This window comes from Schistocerca nitens, chromosome 5 (assembly GCF_023898315.1).
Source record: "Schistocerca nitens isolate TAMUIC-IGC-003100 chromosome 5, iqSchNite1.1, whole genome shotgun sequence".
Taxonomy (NCBI): Eukaryota; Metazoa; Arthropoda; class Insecta; order Orthoptera; family Acrididae; genus Schistocerca; species Schistocerca nitens.
Window position 1 is genome coordinate 465,988,438 of NC_064618.1, and position 10,888 is coordinate 465,999,325.

Below are 10,888 nucleotides of genomic sequence, written 5' to 3' on the forward strand. Positions count from 1 at the left end.
CCCTGTCAACAACAAGGCCACTACACATGAAGTATAAGTTGAGGACAAACAAGAACAAGGAACAAATTTCCATCACATTCTTTACGAAGAAACTTTCTCAACATTTGCCTTAAACAATTCAGGGAAACCATGGCTGGCCAGATGACGATTTGAACCCTGTTCCTCCTAACTAGGAATAACATCTGCTCTCCACTACACCTCCTTTCCAAATAAAAATTACTTGAGGAAAAGTAGAAAACTGTACATGGATGGCCATGTACAGGTTTTTGTCTCAAGTGAGGATTCACTGCCTTAATGTACCACTCCACCCAATCATGTGGTGATAAAGTACCACTGAAAGGGGAAAAATAAAAATAAAAATCTGTCTTTTACCACAAGCATTAACTGTTTAATATGCAAGATGACACCACATAAGTGACACAGTATGATGGGAAATATCCACAGACTCATTTTCAGTTGCTATTGTAGATGTGCTTGGCAGAAGAGGAGCAAGAGAACTGTAGCTTCCCTTGCACAATTGACATTGATAATGTCTGTAACCAAATTACCAACATTCTTTGATAAAAAATGATCTCTGATGAGGTTTGTGTTTCCTTGGTAAATTCTCCTCCAAATGTACAACAGTTACCCCAAAATTATTTGTAATCACTGCTTGTTAATTTACTGATATCAGTATTTCATGACCTGACAAGATGGAAGGTGGAGAAAATGTGTAGTAAATGTGAATTGCAGAAGAATGCAAGCAAAATGAAAGGCAACTTTCAAGCAGAAAGATGAACTTCTGGATTTTGTGCAGGGAAATACTGAAATATATGAACATGAGACTAATAATTAAGTGCAGCATGTACTGAAAGAGCACTATTGCTAAAGAATCTGCATAGAGCACTATTGCTAAAGAATCTGCATAGAGCACTATTGCAAAAGAATCTGAATAATTGGATCAGAGGGTTTGCCAGTAGTGGAGAAACCATCCACCAGAATGAGTGTAATGACTGAGCAAAGTCTATGCTACGTCTGAAATATTTATGGATGAGAAATCAATAATCTGTGCAGAATTTTGTTCCAAACTCATCTTTGATACATATAATTTGTTCAAGATGCTCAGTCTCAACAAGTTATTGTCACATGGAGGGTCACTATATTCTGACAAAGAAGAAACAATGTATTTTAGATTGTTGACAGTTACTGCAGATAAATGCTCATGGATCATTATGTCCCAACCACACACAGGAGTAAATTTTCAAAACTTACACTGGATACTTCCAGAATGTCCACAGATGAATTCTTTGCTGCTCTTGTAAGCAATCAAGTGATCACCACCATTTTTGGCATATTAGTTCTCTGACAAATAACTTCTGTACAGAAAATTATCAAGTGGGTTCACTGTGTACTCGTCAGTCCAACATGAACACGCTGCACCCAATGTCTGATTGTTTTATCTGGTGACATGAAGGATGGGCAAAGACATACTGATGTTCATCCTTCAATGGTTCACACTTGCTGATGAACAAACTAATGAACTTAACCACATATAAAGCATGCAACCAGTTTGGCTGCAACTGATTGGCCTGCATCCATGAACAAGATTTTCAAGTGCCTATATGAACATGTTTGTATATGTATTGATGTGAAGAGAACTTTTAACACATTAGAGTCCATCAGATGGTAGTGGGAGAGAGAAGTAAAGAGGTACAAGAGTAGAATGAAATTTTCACTCTCCAGCAGATTCTGCACCGATGTGAAACTTCCTGGCAGCTTAAAACCGTGTGCCAGACAGACTCGAACAAAGGACCCTTGCCTTTCGCAGGCAAGTGCTCTACCAACTGAGCTACCCAAGTGGACTCACGACCTGTCCATCCATGCCTGGGTAGCTCAGTTGGTTGCGAAAGGCAGAAGTCTGAAGTTTGAATCTCGGTCCGGCACACAGTTTTAATATGCATATCGTGCACACACTGCTGCAGAGTGAAAATTTCATTCTGGAAACATCCCCCAGGCTGTGGCAAAGCCACGTCTCCACAATATCCTTTCTTCCAGGATTGCTAGTTCTGCAAGTTTCACAGGAGAGCTTCTGTGAATTTGGAAGGTAGGAAACAAGGTACTGGCAGGAGTAAAACTTTGAGGATGAGTCGTGAGTCTTACTTGGGTAGCTCAGCTGGAAGAGCACTTGCCCAAGGCAAAGGTTCCAAGTTCCAATCTCGGTCTGGCACACAGTTTTAAGATTAAAACCAGGAAGTTTCATTTACAAGAGTGCTTAAAACAGGTGACAGTGCCCATATCCCCTTCCATTAGTATACAGTGTATAAGAAAAATGACTGATAAGAAGCCTCGGTATGAGCTCAAATTTCTCTACTTGGAACACATGGTAGTTTGTTAGGTGTGTGGAAGGAAGAATCAGTAATACGTTACTTGGTACTTCTTCGAATGTAAAGTCAAGGAATTTTAACAGTAAACTTTTTCATGATGCACAATGTGTCTGCTACAGAGATTGAATGAGCACCTCCATGACACTACTGAGCTTACTAAATGAATATGATATGCCTACTGAACAAATCTGAGATTTAATACTACATGATATTGTGTTCTGCTCTGTATCTTCTCTATCCTCTATTAACCCTATCTGAAACGGTCCTAAACTGTAGAGCAATACTCCAGGATAACTTTAATAAGGATTTTCTGAGCTACCTACTTTGTGGCTGAATTTTCTTCCCTCTGACTCTTCAAATGAATCTCTCAACTTCCCTATAGCTTTCCCCCAAGTTTTATGTGGCCATTATCTATAAACTGTGCTAAGCACATCTTCCTGAACATTTAACAGTTGTTATTTTCAATGTGATTCTCATTCATGTAATCAAACAGTAATAGTCATTCTGCCTATTTATGTGCAATTCAATACTTGGCTAAAAGTGCACTCAGTTTCAGCAGCTGTTGCGTTGTGTGCTTATGTTGGTAACTACCACCATGATCAATAATGGGAACTGAATCTGACAACTCTTGAGTCTGTCGACAGCAGTGAATCAGAATGCCTGTTCATAATTTTCTATGACTCGAAAATAAAGTTAGCTGGTGTTTTGCAGTAAAATTTAATCACATTGTCACCATTTTCAGCAAAATCTGAAGTAAGACATAGAAGCAGATTATTGCAATGACAAAGGTATATCTCAGGCTACGCTACACACAAATCTATTACAGCAAACATTTTTTCGTATTCAGATTCACTGGCTTCCCCAACTCACAAGCAGATTGTCACTTTTCCACCTAGTCTTGGCCTTGGGCTACCCTACAGATCAGTCTGTCAACACATCTAGTGCCCCTTACCCCCTCCATTCCTCTATGTGTAAATTAGTAATCAACCTGAAAATTCATAATAACCAGATCAGTAAAAGTTATTCTGGTGCTCACCAGATAATAATAATAATAATAATAATAATAATAATAATAATAATCAATTCATATCAACTGCCAAAAGAAATCAGATTCAGCGATTCTCATGGGCTACCGTATATTATCACCTGACTGGCTACAGCCAATGTCATCAATTGTCAACATCAGTACGTGAGACGAGCCACTGACACTGCAAGTGCACTTTAGCCCACTACATGTGTTTGTGCTGGGGGTCAACCATCAGTCCCCGCACCAAGTGCATCCTCAAAGTATTTCTAAATGCACTATAATTTTCTCACTTTGTGAAATATATCAAACACTACTGACCACGAACAGCCTCATGGAGTCCACATTATTCTCCGGGACATTTACATTGATCATGAACAATTCACAGTTTTACATGACTGTTGGGGTATTACCTCTATGTTAACAATATCTTCCCATTAAGGGCAATATACTGTGTTCCATTTGTGGGACGTCTTCAGTACATCACGTAAGTACGTATTTTGTAAACTAAATGACTGTTTAAGTGTATCTAATGCCTTCCATAAGCCAAAGAACACAGCAGCAGCTTAATTCATTAGACAGTAAATTACAGGCTACTGGTATATTTTGTGATCTGTCAGAGGCACTTGACTATGTAAATCACAATATTCTTTTAAGTAAATTAGGATATTATGGTAGAAATTATGCAAAATGGTTCAAATCCTGTATATCTGACAGAAACAAAGTGTGCCATTAGGAAAGAGGCATATATTAAGCTATTGGGCATCATCCAGTTACATGCGGTGTCCCACAAGGTTCCACCTTAGGGTCCTTATTTTTTCGTCTGTATATCAATGACCTTTCATCAGTAACATTACCAAATGTCAAGTTTGTTTCATTATGATAAAAACATTGCAATAAACAGCAAATAAAGTCCAGTCTTAGAGAGATCAGTTAATGAAATTTTCATGGACCTTATTAAATGTTTCCTAGCTAAGCCTGTCACTAAACTTTGAAAAAACACACTACATGCAGTTCAGAACTTTTAAGATGTTTCTGACCAGTACATGACTAAAATACAATGAGAAACAGACAAAAGAAGTAGGCTCTGTTGAATTCTTGGGATTACAGCTAGATAGCAAATTCAGCCAGGAGCAGTATGCTGCAGCATTGCTGAAGCACCTAAACAGATTGCTATCTGCAATGCGAATGCTGTCAGACATAGGGGATATAAAAATGAAAAGAACTGGAATACTATGCTTACTTTCATTCCACTATGTCATATGGGATTATTTTTTAACTCGTCAATCAAAGTAAAAAGTTTTCCAGGTCCAAAAACACATAACAAGAATTATTTATGGTGTGAGTTCTATCCTGCAGAGGCCTGTTAAAGAGAACTAAGGATATTAACTACTGCTTCTCAATATATTTATTGCTTATGAAAGTTGCAATTAAAATCTCTCTCTTTTAAACCAACATCTCAGTTCACGTTATCAATACTAAAAATAAGAATTGCCTTACAAAGATATAAAGTCACTTACTTTAATCCAAAATGGAGTCCATTGTTCAGAAACGCACATTTTCAATAATATACAAGGCAAGGTCCTGATGGGGGTGGTTTGCTGTTGCCTTCCGGGACCCTGTGCTTGGGAAGCGAGACCACAAGCTGTGTGTGTGTGTGTGTGTGTGTGTGTGAGAGAGAGAGAGAGAGAGAGAGAGAGAGAGAGAGAGAGAGAGAGAGAGAGAGAGACTAATAATATCAAATAATCTGGTTATTAGAACAATCTGAATACTGTACAAATTTTGTACTTCAATGTGATCATTGTAAATAAGTGTTGTAAAATGATTTTATATTTAGTATTTATTATTACCTTCCAAATGAAGAAAATTAAAATTTTTTTGTCTCATTCCACATCCATGACAATCCATTCACTAGGGATCGGATCTATGGAAAGTACATTAGCACATTTGTTTTTCACTGTGAATATTTATTGTGTATTTTTGTTTTTATGACATGTTCTACATCCTGTATGATTTCCTCACTATGGACCAACTGCAACAAAAAGTACATCCCATCACACCACATCAGACACTTATCCACTGCCCTTTGGCTCAAATGGAAAAAAAGAGACTAAGCCGAGTTTCGCAAGAGTATCATTTGCAGAATTTATATTCATCCATACAGGAGATTTTTGGTTCCCATGAAAGTCATACATAATACAGCAGCTTAAAGCATGTGTCATTATTCCACAAAAGATTGATGTCAGCAGCATAAACTCGTAACCTAATAAGTCTAAACATTTTGACTACCCACTTAATAGTGCATCGGTCCACCTTTGGAAATTCCAGTACAGCAGAAATTTTGTGTGGCTTGGATTGGGTAAGTCCTTGTAAGGTTTCCAAAAGAATGTGGTAGCCTACCAGATGTGTCAGCACAGGTCATGCAGTTCCAATACATTTACAGGCTGGTTATTTGTGGACAAGGAACTGGCACCCAATTAAAGAGTCCCAGGACTCTAACACAGCTTTCAGATCACGTGAATTTGGTGGCCATGACATGATTGTGAGTTCGCTATCATGCTACTCAAACCACTTTAGCACAATTCTAGCCTTCTGACAAGGACAGGTATCCTGCTGGAAGATGCGATCGCTGTCAGGGAAGACATCAAATATGAAGGGACGCAAGTGGTCCACAATAACGTTTACATATGCAACAGCTGTCTTAATGCCTTTGATTATTACAAGAAGCCCTATCAGCCAGCATGCACGGCATGGTACTTGTTTCAAGCAAGTGTTTGCCTGGATGATGGTGTGTGCGGATGGAGCCATCAACTGCAATTAAAAAAAAAAAAAAAATTATGAGATTCACCCAACCAGGTGACACATTTCCACTGGTCCACTGTTCTATTTTGATGATCCCATGCCCACTACGGTCTTAACTAGCAAAGTGTGTCAACATGGTCTTAACTGGCAAAGTGTGTCAACATGGGAACACTCAGGGGCCATCTGCTGCAGAGCCCCATGCTCAACAACGCTGAACAGTGTGCTCCAGAACACTTGTGCCTGCACCAGCATGTACTCTGTTGTCATATCTGCCACAGATCATTTCCTAACATGTTTTACAGCTAGGGTGTGCCATGAGATGAGTATTTATGGACCACACAATATACTTAACATGAACAACAACCACTGAAAAAAGGGGGGAAAAAAAGTATGGTCAGAAGCATACATTTAAGTAATTTAGAATTTATTAATGTATGATTCTTTACTCTAAAAAAGCACGATGGAATTAATTTGATATTTTATATGTGAGATTTCATTAATAATTTTATGTGTACTTAATTACAGATTATAGAATTAACGTGATCTTTAAGTAGTGTTAGGTGGTAAACACAGCATGAAATGCAATCCACATGAAGATATCTAATTTTTACCAACTTTATCACAATTGCCAAAACTAACACAAAATTTCTTTTTATTTCTACAAATTCATTTCATTATACATCTCTAAAGCTCTTAGTTTCATCATCATGACTGAAGAAGCTGTAAAATAACAGACGAATGTAGCACAAGTGGGAATGGCATGAATGGAATGGACCAACGAAAGAAGAGATGAGCAAGCCTCCGATATCTTTATTCTGTGATGACAGTGAATGTCCCAACACAATCACCTATTCGTGGTTTTACCAGCCTTCAGCCATGATTCATAGATGCTCACAGCAGTAGCATGCAAAAAGCCAACCAGCTTCTCTATTTCTGGGATGCTCATTTCCATGGGGGGCCAAAGCAACATTCCCTTTTCAAAGTCACATGTCAGTTGATTTCAATATTTAGGGATTGTATCAGCATTAGAATAATTCCCCATTGTTCTCTGGTTTGCTTATAAACTTCCCTTACCACATCACGTGCCACACCACTACCAATAGGGCATTTAAACTTGGGGTGGAAAATTATTTTAGTGTTTTAGCTCATCAGTGCAGTTACTTGTTATGTCTTCGATAACCCTTCTTGAAAACTGGAATGATTTTTGCCTTTTTGCAATCACATAGAATGCTTTATTGCTCCAATGACCTAAAGTGAAGTTTTTTGGATCCCTTGCTATTCACGTTGTATATTAATGACCTTGTGGGCAACATTAATAGTAACCTTAGACTTTTCACAGATGATGCAGTTATTTATAATGAAGTATTGTCTGAACAAGATGCATAAATATACAGACAGATCTTGATAAGATTTCAAAGTAGGGCAAAGATTGGCAACTTGTTTTAATTATTGAGAAATGTAAAATCTTGCACTTTACAAAATGAAAAGTAGTACCCTATGGCTGTAACGCCAATGAGTCAGATGGAATCACTTACAAACAAAATACCGTTCAAACAGGCCTTAAAGGCCTAATAGTATCGGCTGGCCGCCATGTCATCCTCAGTCCTTAGGTGTCACCAGATGCAGATACGGAGTGCATGTGGTCTGCACAGCGCTATACCAACTGTTGTCAGTTTTCATGATTGGCATCACTACTCAAGTAGCTCCTCAATTGGCCTCAAGGGCTGAGTGCACCCTGCTTGCCAACAGCACTTGGCAGACCCAGACAGTAACCCAACCACCTGCTAACCAAGCCCAACAATGCTTAATTTCGGTGATGTGATGGGAACCAGTGTTGCCACTGCAGGAAGGCCTTTGGCTCATGGAATCAGTTAACTCATACGAATACTCAGTGGAACACTTCGCAGAGACGTGAAATAGAATGATCACATAGGTTCAGCTATGGGTAAAGCAGGTGGCAGACATCAGTTTATTGGTGGAATACTGAAGAAATGCAATCAGGCTACAAAGAAGATTGCTTGCAAATCACTCATCACCAACCCATCCTAGAATACTGCTCAAGTGTGCGAGACCCATACCAAAACAGGGCTAACAGGGAATATTAAACACATACAGAGAAGGGCAGCACGAAAGGTCATAGTTCTGTTGGACCCATGGGAGAGTCTTACAGAGACTCTGAAGAAACTGAACTGGCAGTCTAAAAAGATGCACTTTCTATGTAAAACATTCCAGGTTTTCTTGCTGCATCAGTTTGGGATAAAATCTTGAGCTTTCGATGAGAGCCTCCATTGTCATCGTCAGTAGCAACTGACTGTCTTCACTGCTGTTGTGGTGCCTTATATAGCCCATGGATGGCTTCTGATTGGTCAGCAATTAGTACTGCTGTCACAGACGGTGTCAATTTTATGAAATGATGGACAGTATGGCGATGGGCTCTCCGTAGTCTCCATCATTGGCTAACTTTTTTATGGAGAATTTTGAAGAATGTGCATTAAATTTGGCTCCCCTCTGTACATCCTTATTTTATCGTTACGTTGACGGTACATTTATGGTCTGGCAATACAGCACAGAAGCTGTCGTGGAACACGTGAACAGCATACATCCAAACATCTGGTTCACTGTCGAGATAGCAAGGGATGTTGCCATTCTTAGAAGTTTCAGTACGATGACAGGCGAACGGGTGTATTAGCCACTCTGTGTACCGCAAACAGACACATACCAATTTATATCTTAATGCACCGAGTTTGTTCAGAAGAGAGCCATTTTGGACATGTAGAGCAAAAACTGTTTCTGATGAGGAGCACTTGAAGTCCTAAATTAACCATCTGAAGTACATATTCCGAAAAAATGGCTACAGTGCGTGCGATATAAAGGCAGCATTATCCAAGAAAGGGAAATGTGAAAATGCTGCACACTCACAGGATGAACCACTGATTGCAGTTCTTCCTTTTTGTGGCACTATATCCAGTAAAATAGGAAGAGTCCTGGGTAGACAGGGTATAAGAACGATTTTTCGTCGTCCTAAGAAAATTAAGGAAATGATGCACCCTGTTAAGGGCAGTCTCGGCTTCAGGGTTCCTGAAATTTATAATATCCCCTGTGAGTGTGGAAGCAATTACATAGGTCAGGCCATTCATACTGTTTCTGACCACTGTGCAGAATACCAATGGCATATTAAAAATAAGAGAACTAGAGAAATCGGCAACTGCAGAGCACAGCCTCACTAACAAACATAAAATACTGTTTGATGAAATAAAAATTTTGTCCCATGCCTCCACATACTGGGATTCTGTCATTAAGGAGGCTGTTGAAATAAGAATGAGTGAGAAGAACTTTAATCATGTTAGTAGATATTACCTGAGCACTGCATGGGTACAAGCGCTCAATGCAGAGAAGCAGCAGAGGCATTCTTTGCAGTGTTTACTTTGCCACAGAAGTGGTGGCACCACCAGCATGGACACTGACACTGTCTGCAACAGCAGTATGTAAATAGTCAACGAATCAGAAGCTTCCCATGTAGGCTTTCACGGCCGGCGTCTTCATCAGTAAACACTTCCAGGCTAAATTGCCGTGGTCGATCTGTAGAACTTCTTCTCCCTGACGTTTCGTTCTGAACTACGGAGAACATCTTCCGAGGTGAGTCGACGACTGGCTGCTAGGAGCTGGAGCCGCCACTTATATGGAGATCTTGGAGGACGCCACCGCACGTCACGTGGCGTCGATGTGTAGCTATCTCTGGCTATCGTCTGTTCTCTCGATTGCAGGCAATCGATTGTCACGTGATTGACGCAACGTCGACTGCCATATCTTGTCCAATTTTAATCCTCCTCCTTTACGATTAAAATTGTATTGATGTTTGTGTATTTCAATTGCCTCTCTATACATATGTGTATAATAATGTGACGTCCTCGCTAGCACGCTTGTCTCACCAAATTTTATTTTGTGATCTCCATCCTTAAAAACACTAGTGGATAGGGCCAATAATATTTGTGAACCAGGCTACTTACAAGAAGAACTAAATCATTTACGAATGGCTTTAGCGAAAAATGGTTATACGAAAAACGAGATTAACCGAGCACTTCACCCAAGTAGAAAAATGCCTAAAAATAGGAGACAGCAACAACCATCAGCTGGAAAAGTATTTCTTCTGTTCATCCATAACATCACGGATTGCACTGGGAAAGTACTAGCCAAGTTTCAGGTGGAGACTATTTTCAGACCTACTAAGAAAATTAGTGAATGCCTAAGATCAACAAAAGAAGCTCGTCACCCCCTAGCCATCCAAGGGGTATATAAAATTCCGTGTAGTTGTGGCAGGGTTTACATAGGAACTACAAAAAGAAGCATCAATACACGTTTGACGGAGCACAAAAGAAACTGTCGCTTGGGACATATCGACAAATCAGCAGTAGCGGAACATGTTTTTAAGGATGGAGATCACGAAATAAAATTTGGTGAGACAAGCGTGCTAGTGAGGACGTCGCATTATTATACATGTATGTATAGAGAGGCAACTGAAATCCACAATCATCAATACAATTTTAATCGTAAAGAAGAAGGATTAAAATTGGACAAGATATGGCGGTCGACGTTGCATCAATCACGTGACAATTGATTGCCTGCAATCGAGAGAACAGACGATAGCCAGAGATAGCTACACATCGACGCCACGTGACGTGCGGTGGCGCCCTCTAAGATC

At 39.6% G+C, this 10,888-nt stretch overlaps 1 protein-coding gene across 1 annotated transcript in view; it reads right to left on the minus strand.

The window, feature by feature from the left end:
• Positions 1 to 5,042, minus strand: part of LOC126260896 (uncharacterized) — a 38,841-nt gene extending 33,799 nt beyond the window's left edge. The window contains exon 1 of the mRNA XM_049958348.1: positions 4,908 to 5,042. Coding sequence (XP_049814305.1) covers positions 4,908 to 4,946 — 39 coding nt within the window. The 5' untranslated portion in view covers positions 4,947 to 5,042. The remainder of the gene's footprint in view (positions 1 to 4,907) is intronic.
• Positions 5,043 to 10,888: the final 5,846 nt, after the last annotated feature.